At 40.3% G+C, this 22975-nt stretch overlaps 3 protein-coding genes across 3 annotated transcripts; 2 read left to right on the forward strand and 1 right to left on the reverse strand.

The window, feature by feature from the left end:
- The first annotated feature begins 9851 nt into the window (after positions 1 to 9851).
- On the forward strand, positions 9852 to 11766 carry LOC143610686 (large ribosomal subunit protein uL23-like). The gene is made up of 4 exons (XM_077085093.1): positions 9852 to 9959; positions 10094 to 10135; positions 11052 to 11415; positions 11520 to 11766. Exons 2-4 carry the CDS (start codon positions 10123 to 10125, stop codon positions 11602 to 11604), a joined length of 462 nt encoding a protein of 153 aa, XP_076941208.1. The 5' UTR covers positions 9852 to 9959; positions 10094 to 10122; the 3' UTR covers positions 11605 to 11766.
- Positions 11767 to 13094: 1328 nt separating this feature from the next.
- On the forward strand, positions 13095 to 15197 carry LOC143610687 (aquaporin TIP1-2-like). The gene is made up of 3 exons (XM_077085094.1): positions 13095 to 13440; positions 13534 to 13784; positions 14538 to 15197. The coding sequence occupies exons 1-3, from the start codon at positions 13308 to 13310 to the stop codon at positions 14904 to 14906; spliced, it is 753 nt and encodes a 250-aa protein (XP_076941209.1). The 5' UTR covers positions 13095 to 13307; the 3' UTR covers positions 14907 to 15197.
- A 507-nt stretch (positions 15198 to 15704) lies between these two features.
- Positions 15705 to 18345, reverse strand: LOC143610700 (F-box protein At2g39490-like). Its single transcript, XM_077085103.1, has 4 exons — positions 18305 to 18345; positions 16579 to 17413; positions 16341 to 16496; positions 15705 to 16040 (listed from the first exon to the last, which is right to left on the reverse strand). The coding sequence occupies exons 1-4, from the start codon at positions 18343 to 18345 to the stop codon at positions 15705 to 15707; spliced, it is 1368 nt and encodes a 455-aa protein (XP_076941218.1).
- Between the last annotated feature and the right edge of the window lie 4630 nt (positions 18346 to 22975).

A 22975-nucleotide genomic window follows, 5' to 3' on the forward strand; every position in this document is an offset into this window, starting at 1 on the left:
CAAGCAGGTACGGCCAGCTGTATAATATTCCTTTTCCACCAACTACGGGCTATGTACGTGCCACGATGGGAGTTGGTGGGTAGGCAGCGGCTGATAGTGACATTTTGTACTGGAGCGTGCTCCTCCTCGTACTATTGTCGGTGAGCTGTCACCCTGTGATTGATTCATGGGCTGCTTTGGTCAGATCTTGTCTATTTTGTCCATACCTTGGCAGGTATAGTACAAAAGATCTTCCAGAAGTGTACGGACTGGCTCTTTTGGGCGGGAATATTCCCGCCCTGCTCATTCTTTCTTCAGGTGACATTACTGAAGTATAAGAGTTAGTGCCTTATGCGTGTAGCCTTACTGTTAGTGCGGGTAGCCTTCCTTCTTGGCTTGTACCCATTGCTGCGGGAATAGGCAGGGTACTGTACCAAGGGAGGCTTTCCTGCGGGAACAGCTGGCTTACTGCGTGTAAGGTCTTCTCTCTGAGCATGGTGGGTCCTGCGGAACCAGCTGGTCTTCGCGCAGACGTACCTCTTCAAAGTGTGTCTTGCGGGTCCAACTGGGCTTTGCGGGGACCTACCTCTTCAAGTCCCCCCAGTCCATTGTTCTTCTCATGAATTGTTAATGAGGTGAACTTTTGGACTTTAAGCAAGGGGTTTTAAAGAGGGGTTTTTGTTTTTTAAGGTTTTCCGTGGGGATTCTTCCCGCAGTTTTCCTAATGTCACTTGCAGAAATTCCAGACTTTTCTGCCTGATCTTTGGGTATGATGCGGGTAGGTGTGTAACCTCCTTGCAGGTCGGGAGCGTTGGATTTCACTTGTGTAGATTCTCCACGAGGTTTTGGTAGTTTGACATAGTGATCAGTTATGTTAAACAACCACTTCCACCTTGAAGCTTCAAACAATCTAGTTCTCAACGTTCCCGCCATGCGGGGATGCTATTTCTCTTTCCGCAAGCATGGCCCATAGGATCCTTCTTGGTTTCAATTCCCTGCAAGTGCTAAGTATGTGAAGGGTTTCGTCTTGACACTGTACCCGCATTTGTCTTATGGTTCCTTGGTTTCCAAGTTATTCTTGGCTTCAATTCTCTACAAGTGCTAAGTATGTGAAGGGTTTCGCCTTGACACTGTACCCGCACTTGTCTTATTTTTGAATCTTTTTGAATCTTTTTGAAATTCGAAGAGTTGGTGAAAGGATAAGGACAATCCAAATGGCTGAAGGGACGTTGGCGTCTTCTGACGGTTTCAGGACGTGCAGGAAGTTATGACGACGTGACAGCATGTGGTCAATCAGGACGCTTTTTCAGGCGCGTGGGCGCGAGTTTCATGTCACGCGCCATTCTGACACCTGTTGCCAGCTTGCTTTATCCACACGTGTCGCCGTTTCATTGCACCTGCGCTTTCTCTCTCCTCCGCATTAAATTCATCGCATTCATTGCGATGAGTATATAAGGGGGGAGATGGTGCATCTCATTCCATACTTTCACTTCACTCTTCTTCTAAGCGATTTCTAGCGAATACTCTAACTTTTCTGTCGAGCATTCTCCTGAAATCGCTCTCTTTAACATCTAAAAAATGTCTACACATGATCCCGAGGTTAACGTCGAGGAGTCCGATGTATACCTCGAGAACCCGACGTCCACGTCTGATAAGGACGATAAGAGTACTGCCGGCGAGTGCCAGTGTACTCTTTCTGTCGATTTATACCACTATATCGTCAAGAAGTTCATGCTCGATCCTTACGAGCCTGAGTTTCCGGAGCCCCACCAGACGGTGTATGATGCCCCTAAGGGCAAGATAGGGGTTTATGCCTCATTCTTCATATATGGGAATCTTAGATTCCCATTAACGAAGTTCGTATACCGTGTTTTGGAGAAACACGGTGTGCATTTGACGGAGGTGCACCCGATGGCGATTGCTAAAGTTCGCCACTTCGAATGGGTGTGCCGTATTCTGGGCATCGAGCCCCGCGTCGACCGCTTGATGACCTTCTACTCCTGGAGGTGCATCCAGGGTTGGTATACCCTGGTCACTCGGATCAAGGGGTTGAAAATCTGCGCTACCAAGCGCAGTCTTCGGTCTTGGAAGCGGGAGTTTTTCTATATCTCCGCTCGCGTCGTCCCCATCGCGATGAAGTTCAAGAACGGGAAGGCGCTCCCTAACCTTCACGCCTCCAATTACCAGGAGGCGGAATGGTTCGCCAAGATCTCCCAGATCCAGACTCCGGTTTATCGCTTCGCGAAGTCTGGGATGGTGATGCTCGGCATGAGCCGCGTGTGGAAGGATGCTGGGTCTGGGACGCCGCAAATACCCATCGTCCTTGAATACGGTTTGAGCTCTATTCCTTACGGTATGCCCCACTTTTTGTGTTGTTTTAGGGTTTTTCTACTAACACTTGTCTTTTCTTATTTCAGAGGGGAATGACTTGCAATCGCTCTTGTATCCGCGGGAGACTGGTGGTCCCGCACGGTTGGGTACTCGTGATCTTGACGAGAACGAGTTGCCCATCTTGGAGCAAACTGTGGATAGGTTCGTAGAAGTCTATCCGGCAGGTCATGAGATCCTAAGCGCCACTCGGCCAGGTAATAAGTTCTTCAATCCTCGTCCTCTTCATGCTCAAACTTCTGCTGGAATTCCTCTGATTTTGTCATCTTCTGACGTGGAATCCGCAGATGGGCCCTTTATGAGTAAGAAGAAGGCTGCTGGCGGGAAGGGCAAGGCGAAGGTCGCTTTCGTCGTCGACCTGGGGAATCAGTCGGATTCCGAGACTGAGAGTGAGGAGGCGGCGGGGGACCTTGGTGGTAGCGAGACCATTGTCTCGGAGGTTGAGACGGCTGTCACCTCTGAGCAACCAAGCGTTGCGACGGTGACTGGCGTGAAGAGGCCAGTTCCATCGGGTTCGTCTCCGCCCGTCAGGTCTTTCAAGATTAAGAAAACCCGTAAGTATAATTTTTTACCTTTCCTGCATTTCTTTTCGCCATTGTTTTTAATATTTTGTTCTTTATGCAGGAGTGGACGTATCTGCTTTTCAGAGCGGTGCGGGAGGAAGCAGTTCAGGACCCACGACGATAGGTTTGGTCAACCAATCCGAGACGATGACCCAGGCGGCTGCGCCTGTTTCCGGTGCTGGTTCAGTTGCCCATACTGTTGAGGCAACTGTTCCAGTTATGACTTCATCTCCGCCGGCCGTCAGTGCCATCTTCACCGCATCCTTCACTGGGCCGGCAGTGACTTTTTCTGCGAGCTCGTCTGCAGCGGCGACCACGGTTGTGAGTTCATCTCCAGTGAGTTCACTTCCGATGGTCACTACCACGGTGGCTTCTACCATGCCCCCTCCGGTGTCGGCGACTACTTCGTCCATGGCGGTTCTTCAGGTATGTTTGGGGCTGGGACCCCTGGACTTACCTCTGTTGATGAGGGGGTCCAATCTTTGCCTCCTTCCCATCTCCTTGACCTTTTGGATGGATATCCTCTAGGCTCGGGTGATGGGTTTGGCGGCTACCGGCCTGTTACCGACCCTACAGGTGCGTGGGGTTGTTTTGGCCTATTATCCATTTTTGTCATTTTTTTCCTAACTGTTTTTTGTTTTTGCAGTTTCGGATTCAATTGAGGTGTACGCTCCACGGTGGAATATCCGCCCGGGAACGACCCTCTGAACGGCTGCAGACTGCATCGACTGGGCGCGCCATGCCGCTCCGAGCGGTGCGTTGGGAGAGGCAATGGCCAGCTACCAGGAGGGTAGGCTGTCCAATGAGCTCCGAATTCTCCTTGCCCGGATGCAGCCGCGCGTCGAGCTACTTTGTCGTGAAAACGACAAGTTAAAGACTGCGCGTGGCCTGGAAGTGGCTCAGGCGCGAGCATTGCGGGATGAGAACAAGAGGCTTGCTGCCACCGCAGCGGAGAAGGAGAAGGCCTTCAAGGACCTTGAGGTCGAGATTCAGGCCAGGCATGAGGCCCGTTCCAAGGCTACCCAAGCTGTTAACGAACAGCTTAGGTTGGCCAAGAAAACTGCGCGTAATGCGACCGAGAGGGCCACCAAAGCTGAAGCCGTTGCTGAGCCTCTGCGCACTGAGAACGAAGAGCTCAAAGCCAAACTAGAGAAGCTTCAGCAGGCTCATGATGCTTTGGCTTTAGAAGATGTCAAGAAGCTTCAAGAGCTCCTGGATCAGAAGGGTATGCTTGATCGCACTGAGCGCAAGCTCAAAGGCGTTGAAGAGGCTGCTGCTAGGGATGTGTTGCTTGCCAACCTCAACAAGAATGAAGCCGAACGCGCCCGGGATCAAGCTCAAGCTACCCTCCAAGAAGCTCTGATCACTAAGGAATGGCTTCTACGAGAAGCGTTGCCGCAGGTACGCGTAGCTCCATAATTTCTTTACGCTTTTCTTTATACTTAGAAAAGTTTATATATATATATATATATATATATATATATATATATATATATATATTTGTAGGTTGTGCATCGGATTTTTGCGAACACATCTTATGACGATGCCATGAGTGCAGCCCTCAACGCTTCTCATGAGAATGGGGAGAAAGCTGGTTTCCTGCTTGGTCTAGGATTTGCTGTGAAGGGCATCCCGCCTTCCAACTTTCCTTTACACGATGTAGACACTGAAGCTGCCTACGACCAAGCTGTGAACCAGTATGCTGCCTTCCGGCATCCGGTTGTAGAGAAGGTGAACGAAATTGCGGCTGCTGATGACGGGCTAGCTGTTCTCAAAGCTTTCCTTGAACCGCCACAACCAACTGATGGTGCGGGTTCAAGTGGGTTTGGAGGGAGTGGTCCCGAAGCTTGAACCTTGAGATCCCTTCCAACCGTTAGGATAGATTTGTATTTTTGTAGGCGGGTAGATACCTAGCCATTCTTGTAATGTTTGAATTTTTATTGTAAATATAAATATTTTATTAGCGCCTTGCCTTGTAAACATTATATGTTTTGCGCATGCATATTTTAGTTTAACTTGCAATTGCCTTGCTTTATAAACATTATATGATTTGCTCATGCATATTTTAGTTTAACTTAGCAATTTTCTAGGTGTTTCGAATAAGTTAACTTTTCGATGCGCGATTGATAGTAGGTTAATGTTCAGTTTCCTCTATCATGATTGTGCGGGTAGGACCGTCACTTTCACTTAGTAGGATGACCAAATTTCACCTATATCTGACCTGCGTGAAGGTTTTCCTCATCTTTTCTTTAGAAATTTTCTAAGTGTTCTGAATAAGCTAAACTTTCGACGCGTGATTGATAATAGGTTGATGTTCAATTTCCTCTATCATGATTGTGCGGGTAGGACCGTCACTTTCACTTAGTAGGATGACCAAACTTCACCTATATCTGACATGCGTGAAGGTTTTCCTCATCTTTTTAGAAATTTTCTACCGTTTGTGTTTATGCGGGTTTTGCCGCTTTCCACACGCAACGACTTACTTCCTCACTTATTTATGCGGTGAATACCGGCATATCAGTGTGGTCAGTTCATAAGTATAAAGGTAAGGCTATCAACATCAATGTGATAAGGAGAATCATTTTCATTTGAAGTGGCTCTAGGCCTTTTCTTTACAAGTTTGGAATTGATCTACATGTGGCATCTGCGTAATTGAGCTCCATTCCAAGTTCTTGGGATGGCGGTGCCATCGAGCCTTTCGGGCCGGTATGCGCCTGGTTCGGAACCTCGTTGTTACGCAGTATGTAGTCTCCGACATTGAAGTTGCAGTTTCACCCATGTTTTCCCCAACTGGGGTTCTACACGCGTTAGCCTGCTCAGCAACCATTACGCCACGAGGTGTGTGAGTTTCCCATCTCTGACGAATGCTTCGACGACGTCCTTCAAGGATATGCATTCCTCCGTGGTGTGGCCTTTTTTCCCGTGGAAATCACAGGATTTGCTTTGATTAGCGTTTAGACGCTGTCGGATTATTGGAGCCTCTAGCCATGGGAGCCTCTCGGTGGCAAATATCTCGGTGACGCTTTTGGTGAGTGGCGTCCATCTGGGATTCCGGTTCGACTGCATGTTGTCCCTTCCGCCTAACCGAGGGTGAGAGCCGGATGAGGTGTCAAAGTTTACCCTTGACTGCCAAATACCAAGCTTCCTCTTTTTGTTTTGTCGGGCGGTAAGGACGCTATTTTCTCTTGTTTTCTGGGTGTAGAGGTTTGTGCTCTGGGGAAGATCTCTACCCAGTTGCTTCTCCGTTTCCGCAAAGCGTTTAGCCGCCGTCATGATGGCATCCCACGTAAATGGCATGCCGTCTTTACCCGTCAAGGTGCGGATGAGCTCTGGGTCTTCAGCGCCCTGGATGAAAGCAGCGCGAACAAGATCTTCGCTAATAGTGCCCAGACTTAGCTTCTTTGAGTTGAACCGCGTGATGAAGTCTAGCAAAGACTCATCTTCCTCTCGGATGCAGTTGAGGATCGTCCATTGCTCTTTAGTATATTTTCTTTGTTGACTGAAGTGCTGGCTGAACTAGTGCTGGAAGTCTGCCCAATCGTAGATGTGGTGGACCGGTAGACGATCAAACCACGCTCTGGCTGCCCCGACGAGCGTCATCTGGAACATGTAGCACCATGTGGGTTCCGTCCAATTGCTGACGGTTGCCCCCCCTATAAATCTGTTCAAGTGATCGTCTGGGTCTGATACGCCATCGTAAGTGCCTATGTTGGACATCTGTTTGGCACTCTTTGGAGCGATTGCTTCCGCAATGTCTCTTGCAAACTTGGACGTTCCCGCATTTGCAACAGTCGGTCTGAAAATTTTGGAGAAGTCACGTGGGTTTCCCCCTGCGCTCTTTGGCTTGAAAGTTTCTCCAAAATTTCTTTTCGAGCGGAAGTCTACTTCTTTACGCTTCCCTTTCGCCTTATGACGAGGGTTTGCGTCACTGTCAGATTCTTCCCAATCATCATCCGAATATTCGCAATCATTGCTCATGTTGAGCTGTTGTCGAGTGCTTCCGAATTCGTCATTGGCCTGTTGGAGTGAACGTAAACGTTCATCCAACTCAGCTTGGAATTCTTTCTGACGTGCTTCCGCCCAGGCCTTAACTTGATCTAGTGTTTGGCGGGGAAGCCTCGTCTGTTGCTTCTCCACCTGGGTATCAATGAATCCCAGGGGAGGATTGTTTACTGCACTTGCCCCGCTTGGGTAGCCGAGGTAGTGTTCGTAAAAATCGTGTATTCACCGGTGTTCCCCCCAATGGCTGGGGTTGTGGTTACCGGAGTTTCTTGGTCACTCGGTGGCCTTGGCATCTGAGTAACCTTAACCATCTTCCCAGAAGTTTGAAAAAACTGAGAGAATTAGTTCTAGCTTAATGCACGGATGACGCCAATGAAGAAACACTAGATGACCCCGGCAGATTACGGATAATCTTAGGGTTAAGTAGATGTTTCCCACGAGGGTTAGGTCCGGCAAAGATGGTTATTCTTCTCGACCTGTAAAACAGACACCGTGAGCTCGTCACTGAGAAGGGGGGTTCCTCCTTGTGACCACCCTCCGGCATGAGAATCAGACTAGATTGCTCTGAATATAAGTGTATATTGAGAGAAATAGCAAGAGAGAAGATAAGATAATATGAGATGATGATACTGTTCCAAGGTGTTGAAGTATTTATAGCCGAAGGTAGGTTTCCAAGCAGGTACGGCTAGCTGTATAATATTCCTTTTCCACCAACTACGGGCTATGTACGTGCCACGATGGGAGTTGGTGGGTAGGCAGCGGCTGATAGTGACATTTTGTACTGGAGCGTGCTTCTCGTACTATTGTCGGTGAGCTGTCACCCTGTGATTGATTCATGGGCTGCTTTGGTCAGATCTTGTCTATTTTGTCCATACCTTAGCAGGTATAGTACAAAAGATCTTCCAGAAGTGTACGGACTGGCTCTTTTGGGCGGGAATATTCCCGCCCTGCTCATTCTTTCTTCAGGTGACATTACTGAAGTATAAGAGTTAGTGCCTTATGCGTGTAGCCTTACTGTTAGTGCGGGTAGCCTTCCTTCTTGGCTTGTACCCATAGCTGCTGGAACAGGTAGGGTACTGTACCAAGGGAGGCTTTCCTGCGGGAACAGCTGGCTTACTGCGTGTAAGGTCTTCTTACTGAGCATGGTGGGTTCTGCGGAACCAGCTGGTCTTTGCGCAGACGTACCTCTTCAAGGTGTGTCTTGCGGGTCCAACTGGGCTTTGCGGGGACCTACCTCTTCAGTATGTTATATGCTAAGTAATTTATAATTATAATAATTTAATAAATAGTGCAACCGAAATTTTTATGCCTAAATGTATCATTAACAATTAATTAACATTAACACAAACCAAACTACATCTGGATAATGGGTAAGTGAGCAACAAGTTGCGCCGCTATCCCCTTTTGGATCGTAAAGCCTATTCTACTAAATATAAATCCTTGGTTCCTCAGGCTATGCGAGTCACTGTGGACCACCTTCTGCACCCGTTCCAAGAAACGAACCGCCTCGGGAGCTAGGGATCCAAATGTGTCAAAGGCAAATGGAATGAATACGTGCTGATTCTCCAAACACGTTGCCTCATGCTTAACAACCTTCCTAGATTCCGCCCTCAAAACCGTCTGTCTCGGAACGAAACCACTTTCTCTCAGCCCCACCAATGGGGACCCCCCCCCCCAGTGAGGTCGACACATGCATGCTTACCCACTGCCCATCCAAACACAAGAACGTCTGCAGGACGTAGTGTAGATCTTCCCTCTCTCGGATCAGTCAGAAAGTTAACAGGTGCCTCTTTTTTGGCTGAGATCCCGGCACGCCTAAGCACATCCCATAAGACATATCTAACCCAGCTGTGATGATACTTGAACCCCGGCAATTCCTTACAGTGGAGGGCATGCTCACCAAATTTATCCAAACAGGTTTTTTTTACAAATGGGGCATGATTCGTCTAGAGGGAAAATAGGAATCATGAGCCGGTATTTAAGGATGACTCTGTATTCAACTGCCGACATTCGTTGCCCAAGACCTTCAATGGACACAACAGTCAAAAAATCTTGGGCATGAGCCCCCTTGAGACAAGTAAAAACAACCTTTTGTCTCAAAGTCATATCGAATCGCTCCTCCAAATCATGTACGTGTTTACCATAAAGAGCACTCGCCAAGGTTTGTTGAGGTTTCTTGGGGGCAGTCTCCTTATCAGTAAAATCGCCTAGATCAAGATCCGGAAGAGTTGTTCCAATATTACTAAGTGCAAGGTTTCTTGGAACCGTTTTTTTTACCCGGGTTTTTAATACCTGAACTCGTACCCAACCCTACTTGTAGGGTACAGATAGGGTATGCATTTCAGTACCAAAACCCGTACCCGTACCCGAAACCGGACCCGATTTGTACCTAGTAATACCCGAAAACCCGAACCGATTCCATACCCGAAACACATTTTACAAATACCCGATTATTACTCGAAAAATACCTGAAAAAATAATCCTAAAAGGTGCAACGCCTTAAAAAATCAAATATATATCCAAAAAATACATGAAAAAACCCAAAAATTGGGTTTTTTCAATACCTGGAAATAGGGTATTCAAATACCCGGTTTTCAAATACCATGTTATATACCCAATCCGAACCCGATACATAGGGTATGGTTTTTAGAGACAATACCCGGACACGAACCCTACCCGGGTATTGCAAATACCCGATTTTCCAATACCCGGTCATACCCGAACCTGGTTCCATACCTGAACCCAGGTATTTGAAAGACCCGATCTGTGCACCTTTACCCTACCCGATTTTTTAATACCCGAGACTAGTTTCATACCTAAAACCGGGTATTAGAAAAATCCCAATTTATACCCCTCTAATGTGGATTGGAATCTGGGTAGTCTAAAACTATTTAGGCCCAGTGTTGGCCCTTATTTGGCCCGTCCAAATAATACTTGCTCTGACCCATCTTATATGTATCCCAATATTATAACTCGAAACCCTAGTTCGCTCCTGCGTCAACTCTTTCCTCATTTCCACATTACAGGGTACGCTTTCTGCTTAATTAATTAGGGTTTCGAATTACACAAACAATCTTATCTACCGGGTCGATTAGTGTATCCTCATAACTTCAGATCTATACTTTCAATTGTATTAATCGAACATATTTCATGATTATCAGTTAATCGATTGGAGTAGGTTGAGTTATCAATGGCGCCTAAAGGTTAGTATTTTCTGCTTATTTCTAATAGCTTATTATTCATTTGTAACCTTTATTATGCTCAATTTATGTTACAGTTATGTTCTTCTGCCATTAGTTTGATAGTTTTGAGCTAGAAAATATTTATCTATTATGTTTGGATATTATTAGTCTAGGCTAAAGTTGTATATTTTCGTATTGTTGAGTTAGTTTTTATTATGAGTGTTTTACTCTCATTTTATTAGTAATAACTAGAAATTATTATTTTTAAATTGAATTTGACATCATTAGTAAGTTGACTAGCATATTTTGTGTTTTAAATTTTAAATACATTTTTTGTTTGCTGCTTTTTGATTCTTGTTATACCTGATTTTACATTCAGCTAGCAGAGCTTTAGTTATCATCATAGTTGTCAATAGCGGTGATAGTGGGCGCTATATCATGCTATGTAGCGATGCAACTATAAGATGCTTTATACTAAATATCGGTCATTAAGCGTATTTTTATTTTTATTTTATTTTTTAATATAAAAAGTTGTAGAAACATATTTTTTAAGCTTGTTTGTCGACCAAACAGTTGCACTTTCCACAGGCTCCACTGTAAAAGCTTATTTTGTAAATATAAACTCTAATTATTTGCTTAAAAATTTTCTACTTCTTTATCGCTAAATATGAATTAGCGGTTGCTATTTATCGCTATTCGCTACGTAGCATATAGGTGACCCATCGCTATTTACCGCTATTCGCTCTTGACAACTACAGTTATCATTAATCTGATGCTTTTTAGTTGCAAAATATCACTTTTTGTTGGATAATGAATGGTTTGCTTTTGTTTGCTTGATATGTATGTTTTTGGATTGAATTCGAGACGTAATTGGTTGTGTTTTATATGTTATGATTTTGATTTAATTTATTGTTGGTGTGTTTGATTCTTGTTATAGCTGATGTGGCAAAGAAAGGTGATGCAAAAGCTCAGGCTTTGAAGACAGCGAAGGCTGTGAAAACCGGATCAACCTTCAAAAAGAAGGCGAAGAAGATCCGCACCAAGGTTACCTTCCACCGCCCCAAAACATTGAAGACTGATAGAAACCCAAAGTACCAGCGCATCAGTGCTCCACCAAGGAACAAGCTTGACCATTATCAGATTCTCAAGTACCCGTTGACTACAGAATCTGCAATGAAGAAGATTGAAGATAATAATACTTTGGTTTTCATTGTTGACATCCGGGCTGACAAGAAGAAGATCAAGGCTGCTGTTAAGAAGATGTATGACATTCAGACCAAGAAGGTCAACACTTTGATCAGGTATTGTTATCATATTAAGTTGACCCTTTTTTTTATAAGTTAATTGGTTAAAAAGTTATTGTTGAGTGTTGATCTTGTTTTTGGTTGGTGTTTTTGTAATGCAGACCTGATGGAACAAAGAAGGCTTATGTTCGGTTAACACCAGACTATGATGCTTTGGATGTTGCAAACAAGATTGGTATAATCTAAGGTAAAATGTTATTTTGTTTTAAAGTTGAGATGTATGCTCATTGTTGCAGTTTTGTTAGTTTTGTTTTAATCAGTTGTACTTCAAGTTTCATGCCATTACTTTCAACTTGGATTCTACGTTGCTTATTGAGTGTTTTTGTTACTTTGGGTGTTTTTACTGTATCTTTTCTAGTTTTGATTACATTGGGTCGTAACCATCGTTGAATGGGCTTTTCTGTTCACATGGTTTGTTGCTTGCGACTTTGACATCCATAACACAGGACAATCACTAAGCGTTATGGTTAGCATAGTAAACATGTCATTTAGTGGATAATACATGACTAAGTTTTTTTTATATCTATATAAAATTTTAGTCCTTTAAAAGATTTGGGTGCTATCTGAGTTTGTGGAACGTTTTGTTTTCAAGAAATTAATAACAATGCTCTTACACAGTAACACAAGTAAAACTTTAGTAGGGAAAGTTAAGGTATAAAGTATCATCAACCAATATCATCAACCAATCAATGTACATACATGTGAGTTCTAGGGGAGAGGTCTATTTTGCCTATGTATTTAAAACTTGTGAGACCTCAAAGGCTCAAAGCTATAGTAATGCTTTATTCTATGACAATGTGAGACAATTAAGGTGCAATACTACTTACTTATGCTAAAACAAGGCCAAAAGAGCTCATTCATCGAGCGTGCTGTTCAAGGGACTCTTGATACAATAATATTCGACTAAATCGACTATTCTTATATCTCATAGAGCTGCTATAATGAAATATGTTGAAACATTGTTAATGCAAATAACAAATGGATATTGTTTTGGAGGCAATTGAATCTTGCTAGTTCAATCAGTTGGTGATTACCGCCTTACTGGGAGTGATAGAATGTATGAGCCGTAGTCAACTTGGCTTGAACCCACAATAAAGTGAACAAGTTTAATGTTTTCAATCGAGCCAGTAGCCAAGCTCTGTATACGACTCACCTTTGCTCAAACTAGCTTGTGGTTCGATAAGTTTACTCGCTTTTTTCAGCAACGATAATTTAATATGCTACTTTTAGTTATAATTTCACATAATGAATTTACAACAATAACGCATTATACATAAAGTAATACAATATATATTACTCCTTTGTTCCATTAAAAGTGTCTATATTTTCTTTTTTATTTGTCTCATTACAAATGTCCATTTTCAAAATTTATTAGCCAATTTTCAAGTTACTCTTAAACACACAACTAACATTAATAAACAATATTAATTGATCTAACTTCCAATGGCATTATTGTCAAATGGTAAATAAAAAAACAACAACAATGTAATCTACCTTAACTTTGTTTTTCAAATTAAGACACTTTGATCGGGACGAAGGGAGTACTAAACTACCCATGTATAAATAAACAGATAAACTTGTATCTGTCCCCAAACTATTATACAGAGCTGGAATAACATTATAAATTCTCTTTGACACAAAAAATCATATTAAAAAAATGATGTCAACAATTATAGTAAAATTTAAAAGCATTTTATATCACCACACACGGTTCTTAATTATTTGACCCCATTGAGCCGCTTGTTAACCGGACTTACTAATTTATCGGCCACCTGTAATACCGGTTCTTCTACCGTTATGTCTGCATTTATAAACAAACACCCTACTCATTCACTCACCTATATATCAAAACTTATTATTTCCCAGCACCATATTAACCTCCCAACAACATGCCTCTTTACCGAATTACCATCGGATCTCCGGCTGAGGCCAACCACCCCGATACACTCAAAGCCGGCTTAGCCGAATTCATTTCAACCCTCATTTTCGTATTCGCAGGTCAAGGCTCCGGCATGGCTTACAGTATGTTATAATAACACATTGATCTCCCATCTTGTTATTGTTTTTTTAATTAATAATTTAACATGCATGCTTGTTAATTTGTTATGGAATAAGGTAAACTGACGTATGGTGCACCAAACAATCCGACGGGACTGGTGGCGGCGGCAATAAGCCATGCGTTCGCGTTGTTTGTGGCGGTGTCGGTCAGTGCTAATGTTTCGGGTGGTCATGTAAATCCAGCTGTCACGTTTGCCTCGTTTGTAGGTGGCAATATATCGTTCTTTAGCGCCGTTGTGTATTGGATCGGTCAGTTAACCGGGTCCCTTGTTGCATGCTTGCTCCTCCAGTATGCTACTGGCGGGATGGTAAGATCTGTCAGACACACAACCAAACAAATGAGTATCACTAATGGTCTTATCTGTCTGTAAAAGTGGTTACTGATGAAAATTCAAATGGTGAATGTCGTGCTTTAAAAACCGGTTCATACCGGCCGGTTGAACCAGATTTCACACAGTAGGCTGGTGTTTTGAGTCTGGTATTTTGACCGGTTTGCTAGAACATCGTACTGGCGGTTTGTCTAAAATACCGGTTTTTACCGGCAAACCGGTTTTAAGCCCAAGAAATTTTTGATATTTGCGGCCTATATTTTTTCAAAATTACTTTTAACCCAACAATCAACATTCAAACGTGTAAACTTTAGGACTATTTTTTAAAAATCGAGTGCTTTTGCATTATTTTTTTATATGATTAACTTTTCGATTATTTTTTGTTATAGGAACCATTTAGTTTTGGGTTAATTTTTGATTGAAGTTACATTTATAGAAAATTATAAGGTAACATATTCAACTAATTGAACCTCCCGATATAACCCGGTTCAGCCGATTGTACCATGTTTTAGCCCAATCCAGTACAAGTAAAATACTAGATTTTAAAACATTGGGTAAATGCTCGTTGGAAATATGGGATTTGGTAATCTCATTTGCTTAAATAATTACCGCTTACCGGTTGACTTTGTTGTCGGAACCTGTCAGTGATACTCTTTTGTTTAATAGTGACAAACATAAATAATTTCACACCTTAAAAAAAGACTAATATAGAAAAATGAATATGAATCTTAGGAAACAACGGCGTTTGGGTTATCGACTGATGTTACCGTTGGAAACGCACTCATATTCGAGATAATGATGACATTCGGCCTAGTATACACTGTGTACGCCACCGCAGTGGATCCGAAGAAGGGTAATATCGGAATTCTAGCACCTTTGGCAATCGGTTTGATTGTGGGTGCCAACATTTTAGTTGGTGGTGCATTCGATGGTGCGTCAATGAACCCAGCGGTCTGCTTTGGTCCAGCCGCGGTGAGCGGGACATGGGACCATCATTGGGTCTATTGGATCGGTCCGTTTCTTGGAGCCACTATTGCAGCCCTTATATATGACAATATCTTCATAGGTGAAACTGATACGATTCCTGTGACGGATTATTGATCATTTGTTTTCATGTTTCAGTTATTATTATGAAGAACATGTAGTGAAATTGATTTTTGCTATTTTTGGATTAGATTAAGGTTTTTTTAATTGGTTATAGAGGATTAAATAAGATGTCTTGTTTGTTTTGTTAATAATTTGTAGTGTGAACTTTGCTAATCATGTTTCATTAACCTGAGTTGTTTTAAAATAATTATGTAACAAATTAAAATAAAAATTTACTAACCATGCACTAACATTACATTCTCGGGTTTAAAATACAAAGAAAAGAAATAATAAGATTGGATAGTGGAAGAAAAGAAAAGAAACTATATACTTAATAACATTCTCGAGTTAAAATAAAATAAAAGAAAAGAAAGTGTTAATTACATTCTTGAGTTAGATCAGAAGAAAAAGATATGAAAAAAATTGTAACTTTACAATTATGTTTTTGTAGCAACAACTACAATGTCACATTGAGATAAGGTAAATTAGTACTGCTATAATTAGCTATAATTTTTCCTTTACAATTAGGCCATATTATTTTGGCTGAAAAGTTTTGGAGAAAAAAAAAACCATAGATTTTCTTTTCATTCTCTTTCTTTTAAAAAAACTCAAGAACAAAAAATGAAAATTTTTCTTATCTTTTTTTTCCAAACCCTGAAACAAAACTCGGTATTAAGACGGATTCTTATGGCATTTCATGAGGATGTAGTATAAGAATCAATAAACTCAAGTACTCGAATTAATCAGTATCAACAATTGTCCATAGTTACATTTACAAACTTAATCAAATATAACAATGTAAAAGATGGTTTCTTATGGCATATGAGGATGCTTAGAGCATAAACCTGTGTTGTCTTCAACTTCTTCCACAAACTTATAGCAAAACTTCAACTTATTTGATTGTGCTTTTTTATTAATAGCTTGGCGTTTGGGGAATCTTAACAAATACCTGCCCTGCATCCCCTTTCTAACCTCTACGATTCGAGGTTCAACGTTAAAAACTTGCATCAAGTGCTCCTTGAACCCGATGATGTCTTCTTCCTTCTCAAATCCTTCCATTTTCACCACTTTGAGGTGGCGCAATCGCCCTTTTTGGACCTTGGTGGGGCTCAAAAGTTCAGATGGACTCAAGTAGCTTCGCTTGTCAATCTGCATATACATGTACATAGTTCAGATATATACAGAGGAAAGCTATCGTACAAATTAAATTAGTGTGTTAACTATGAGAATCAAGTAGTTTAATTATATATATAAGTAGTGTAATTATGTAATTAAACTATCGATGTTGTAGTTACACTACACTATAACTACACTATGTTGGATATATAATTGCATTACTTGATTCTCACAGTTAGCACGTTAATTAATTTGTTTTTGATCCAAACGCTATATATATACACAAAGTTAAAAGAAGCAAGTGCAAATGAGAATAAAAGGAATGGAACTTACACTAATGAACATCCTCTTAAGAGATGTGCAAAAGTTTAAGAAACCAAATAAACAATTAATGTTATCATCTTCCATACAACTATCAATCCACCACAAATCCTCAAGCTGGCTAAAATTGAAATCTTGTTTTGATGACAACAATGGTGCAAAGATGTCCTACAAGAAAATATTAAGCACATTGATTTGGTTTAAACAATTTACAAGTCTATGTTAAGCTTGGAATCCTTAATAATTTTACCTTAACCATCCATCCATGAAGTGTAAGCACGCTAACATCTCGAATGGCACGCAACAACGGATTATAGAGCATACAGCTCAAGTGGTAATCACTAATCCCTGGACCCTTGATATCCAACTTGACATCTCTCAAGTGCATTGTACTTTCCAAACAAAACCGACATAAAGGTCCGCTATACCAAAGAGAATCGAGCTCCCACGCTTTCAAAAACACTAACTCAATATCATCACAATCTAGGACTCTTAAACTCTTAAGGTTAGCAAGACCTTCAACTGACAAAGCCCACGGTCCCTCGCATTTCTCAATGATCAAGCTCTCAACGTACCGAAACTTGCTGATCAACGAAGAAACAAAGTCGCAACTTAGATAGTTTACCGAAGTTAATTTAAGGGTCTTGACAGTTAGATAGTTTACCGAAGTTAATTTAAGGGTCTTGACAGACAATGAATATGACAAAGAAAGAGCGAAATCCATGGTGTTTAATAAAATATCCAACCAAAATGGTGTTGGTATTTCCTCCTGATCATGACCTTTGGAAAAATCAAGATGCAACTTTTGGTTCAACCCAAGTGACGCGGTCATGATCAAATCATTACTGAGATGAAATTCAAATTTTGTGGGATTTTTCATAGGTTTTTTTTCATCAAACTTAACAAGAATATCACCAATTGCAGATTCAATATCTTCGGTTTTGACTGTTATTATCGATGTTTCTTTCAATAACCTTCTAAGGAGAGCTACAGCTTTTGATCCAGAATTCAAAGGGTGAAGTGAAAGAATTTGCCTAAGAACATCATTTGGTAATTTACTTATGTGGTCTTCATTAATCTCTGACCTGCAAATATAATTGTTACCAAATCAGGATCAAAAACCTAAAGCGGTTTCTTAGTGACCACTAAATAGGGGTGTTCTTCGGGTTCGTTTTTCGGGTTTCGGGTTTTTCGGATTCAAAGTTTTAAATCTTAACCCGAAACCCAACCCAAATCTCTCATGGGTAATTCGGGTTCGGGTTTTTTTGGGTTAGGTTAATCGGGTTTCAAGTATACTAGAAAACAAAACAAAAAACAAAAAAAAAATTTAAAAACTTCAATGCTAAATTAAAACAACATATTATTCTTTACTCGTAACGCAAATAATCAAATAATAAACCAATATAACTTGATAAAACAATTCAAAAGAAAAATAAAACTAAGTAACTAACTCGAACCATAATCTTCTCCAATCGCACGTGATTTGATTGTTCGATTACGGTTGCTATTAGTAATAAACAGAAAACGGAAATTCACAATAAACAATCGATCCATAATAGTTGGAATGACAACAATCGATTAGGGTCAGATTCTGATAACTTTAATGGCTAAGACTAAACTATTACACCTAAAAATATATTTGATTTCAAAACTAAAAGTTTATTCAGGTTTTTCGGGTTGACCCGAAACTTATAAATCAAACCCGAAAACCAACCCGAATTGCTTCGGTTCGGGTTCGGGTTATTCTTTTCTCTGGTTCGGGTTTTTCAGTTTGGGTTCGGGTACGGGGTTTTTCGGGTTGGGTTTTAGGTAAAAGTGACAGCCCTACCACTAAAAAATTGGCAGCCTAGGAGCCTTTTTTTTGTTTTTTGAACAACCAACACTCTGAATCCTCCCCTTACCGGCAAAACTTGCAACCCTGGCCCTAATTACCACAAACTACCATTGAATTTCTAAGCGAAAAAAAAGAAGCATACCTTATGATATTATCAGTGATACCATCGGATTCATGTTCCATGTCTTGGTTGAGGATTTTGAATAATGACATGAGATTCGTGTGCATTAAGACAAGCTAAAAGAATGTTTTGGGATACAATAAGCCTTGGTGAACAAGAGTCCTACCAGGTTGTTTGTGTGTCTTGTTTATTAAGTTTCTAGATACTTTTATTTAAAAACTAAAACCTTATTCTCTCCGACTTGCATGTTTTATTTAAAAACTCAAACCTTATTCTTTCCGACTTGCATGGAACTAGATTACCGCACAAATTTATAATAATTATACTTATGATTATGGCAACATATATTAAAAGGTTCAAGTTAATTTACAAAGAGAGATAAAAAAAGAAAGATGAGAATGATTTATAACAAAAAAAACATCTCAAAAAAAATAATAAATCGTAACTTAAATTTTAATAAAAATCGAAAGGTGTAAAAACCTAAAAATGTTCACCATCTTCCTCGTTCTAGAAAAAAAAAGACACAATGTTGAGTGTAAAAGATCATTGTGTTTTGTGTTTACTTTCGTCATTGATTGTGTTTTTGTTTTTCTTGACATTATGTCTTTTTTTTCTTGATATGATGTTATATTACTGAACATTGTGTTATATTTTGTTCGGCATTGCGTTATTTTGCGATCTATTGTGTCATTTTTTTGTATATGATTATGTTGTTTGTTCATTTTCGGCATTGTGTCTTTTCGTTTTTTTAAACGGAGTGACGGAGGAAACATTTTGTTTTTTTTTTAATTTTTTTCGTTTTTATTTATATATTGAGTTATGATTTTTTATTTGTTTTTTTTTTGAGTTTTTTTAGGGGATTTTTGTATGATCACAAATCATTCTCACACTTCTTATTTTTGTCTCCCTTTATATTTTAATTTTACCCTGTATTAAAATATATACATAAAAATATATATATGACAATATTCTTCATACTATGTTACACGTACAAACTATTAAAAAATAAAAATTAAAGAGTTAAATTTAATAGAAAAGTTGGATATAAATTTATAAACATAAATAGTTCAAATAAAATTTTAAAATACTCCAGTTTTAAACAAGGCATAAACAATTTGGGCAAATTGGATTTTAATAATCTCAGCTATATATTATTGGCCGATAATAATCTCAACTAAATTTATTCTCACTAGTGGTCCAAAATTTTAAGAATCTACTCCCATTAGTCCTTTGTTAAGAAAAAAAAAATTAACGACGTTAAATTTTTTCCAAATTTCAAACTGATGCTTGGGGGGAACCAATATTGAAATTGATTTTTTGTCATTTTTTGAAGATTAGGTTAAGTTTTGTCAATTGGTTATAGAGGAGTAAATAAGATGTTGTGGAAGAATAATTCAAAGTTTGTTGTTGCATGAACTCTCTCTTCTCACTGTTGCTCAGTCATCCACATGCCCTATTATCTAATTTTCTCTTTTGAGTTTATTTGAATAAGTATTTAACGGCATTTGAGTCAGTCTACTTTCTGTTGAGTATTTCTAGGATTTCTTTAAGTATTTATAGGGCTTCCATGTACTTCATTTACATCAGTGAGTTTATCAATATAAAAAAACCTACGAGAGTTCTTTGTCATTGTTCTTTGTTCTTTCTATAATTTGAAGCATTTATACCAACCGATGTCTCATTTGTTTTGTTAACAATTTGTTTTGTTAACCTGAGTTGTTTCAAAATAATCATTTTCTTAAAAAAAGTCACTCAAATACTCAGAATCTTGTAATTGATGTTTTCGAAATCAAATCCAACAATGATGATCATGGAATTTGGTTTAAATTTTTAAACAAATTGTGTTCTTAGAGAAGAGACCATAGATTCAAACCTGGCTGGAGTTTAGAAGTATAACATTTGCTGTTAAAAAAGAAAAAGAAGAAAAGAAATATAGCATTTGCCTTTGAAAAAAAAGATTATAAACATATTTGTGTTAGTGTATTATGTATAAGTGTATTTTTACATGTAAATTATACATGCAATCTCTTGGTCTTTCTAACCCTTCTCTCGGTAACATCACAGCCCCTGTTGTACCCACCTTCAAAGGCGATGGGTACGAACGCTGGAGTCTCAGGATGAAGACCATCCTTCGCTCATGCGAGTTATGGGATGTCGTCTATCTTGGGATCACTGCTACAGCCGATACACCGGACCAGCTTCGAGAAATAAAGAAGAAAGATGCTATGGCAATGTCCATTATCCAACGTGGGGTACATGATCAACTGTTTTCACGAATTGCTGCTGCCGACTCTGCAAAAGATACGTGGGATACTCTACGTATGGAATTTCAAGTTCAGAGTGTCAAACTCCAAAGTCTCCGACGAGAATTTCATCATGAAGGAAGATGAAGCGGTTGGGGAGTACTTCTCTTGTGTGTTCGCCAACAACGCTCATATGGAGAGGAAATCTCTGATCTGAAGGTAGTTGAAAAAATCCTTTCAAAGCCTATCCACAAAATTTGACTACGTGATTCCCTCAATCGAGGACTTGTCCACAATCACTCCTGTGAAACTAATGGGGATGCTTCAATCCCAAGAAGAAAGGATGCATGGAAGAATGATCACTAGTCCCACAAAACCAAATGAAAGGCAAGATGAAAAAGCTTTGCAAGTGTTCCAAGAAAACAACAAACCAACTCGTGGTCGGGGTCGAGGCGCTGGCCAATGGTCAGAGGCAGAGGTCGTGGTAGAACCGGGTTAGAAAGAAGCAAAGTCCCTCAGTGTTTTACCTGTAAAAAATTTGGCCATCTTCAAAAGGATTGTTGGTACAATGAGGATGCTCAAGTAAATGTTGCCGAAAATGAAGAACCCAATGACACAACCGCTGAAAGTGAACCAGAACACCTGCTAATGGCCACCATAACTGAACCAAAAGCACTGTCATTAATGGCTTCAGCCACTAATTCAGGTAACTCTACCCATCTCTGGTTCATAGACTCAGGGTGTTCCAATCATATGACCGGCTCAAAAACCAGTTTTGTTACCCTTGATGAAACATTCACTTTGGATGTTATTCTTGGTGACAAAAAAAAATTAAATGTTTTGGGGGAAAGGAACAGTTAAAATTTATATTAGTCCTACATCATTCAAACTCTTGGATGATGTATATTACGCCCCAAAACTGGAATATAACCTTTTGAGTGTTAGGTCAAATGATGAAAAAAGGCTATGTTGTTATATTCGATAATGGGAAATGCATGATACAAAGTAAAGAAATAGGAAGGAAACTCATGGAGGTTGGGGTGGCAAGCAATAACATGTTTATTTTAAACACCACCACACGTTTAGCAACTGTTACAAAATCAACACACTAAACATGAGACTGAGGTCATGAAATGGCATCTTAGATTTGGCCACCTTCATTTTGATGGCCTTAAACAATTGCATGACTCTCAAATGGTGGTGGGATTGCCAAAAATAAGCACTGCAGTCAAGTGTGAAGCATGTATTGTGGGTAAACAAGCAAAGACCTCATTCACCTCTACCTTGGCGTGCCAAACAAAAGTTAGAGTTGGTCCATACCGACGTATGTGGTCCCATGCAAGTCTCAAGCTTAGGTAACAGCTGGTATTATCTGCTCTTTGTTAATGATTATACACGTATGTGTTGGGTTTATTTTCTATCCAACAAAACCGAAGTGTTTTCTAAGTTCAAGATTTTCAAAGCTATGGTTGAACGAGAAAGTGGGTATTATATCAAGAATCTTAGGTCTGACCGCGAGGGAGAATATTGCTCTCATGAATTTGATTCCTATTGTAGCTATGCAGGTATCAAACGAGAACTTACGGCACCTTATACCCCACAACACAATGGGGTTAGTGAACGTAAAAACCGAACCATAATGGGGTTGGTGCGAAGTTTACTGCGTGAAAAAGAGCTTCCAAATTGCTTTTGGGCTGAGGCTATTGCCAATGCTATTTATACAATGAACAGGTCACCAACAAAAGCTCTTTTCAAACAAACTCCCTTGCATGCATGGTGTGGAAGAAAACCAACTGTTCATCACATGAGGACATTTGGTTGTGTATGTTATGGGTTAACCCCTTCTCAACAAAGAAAGAAATTGGACCACGGATCTGAAAAATACATATTTATTGGGCACACATAACCAGGTAATGGGATATAAACTTTATGATCCACTTTCCAACAAATTCTTTGTTAAAAGTAAACATGATCTTGAATTCCTTGAAGAAGTTAAATGGCAGTGGACTAAAGTCACCCATGACAACTCACAAGAAGTAGGTGGTGACATTGACTACTCATTTGTTGATACTTTTCCCTCCATAAATTCCTTGACTCGGTGTACTACCTCCACTAGCTCCACATCTACACCCAACACCACCACAAGCCAAAACAATATTTCACCACCTTTACAAACTCTCAGCCCTACCACTACCTATTCCCAAGGCACCACAAACTCTTTACACACTAGTCAACCTACTAACCTTACCACTACTAATACAACCGATGTACCAAGGCCCTCCAAAAACACCAACTTGGTTACAAGACTATTGTAGTGGTGAAGGACTATCTGATGAAGAAGCCCTATTCTCAACATGCCAATTTGCCCTCAACATCTCAGATCCTATCACGTACAACGAAGCTGTTCAAGATAAAAAAATGGGTTCAAGCTATGGAGGAGGAGCTTGCG

This window comes from Bidens hawaiensis, unplaced genomic scaffold, assembly GCF_021521415.1.
Source record: "Bidens hawaiensis isolate Kalapana, Puna unplaced genomic scaffold, B.hawaiensis_p1.1 tig00027557_1, whole genome shotgun sequence".
NCBI classification, from domain to species: domain Eukaryota; kingdom Viridiplantae; phylum Streptophyta; class Magnoliopsida; order Asterales; family Asteraceae; genus Bidens; species Bidens hawaiensis.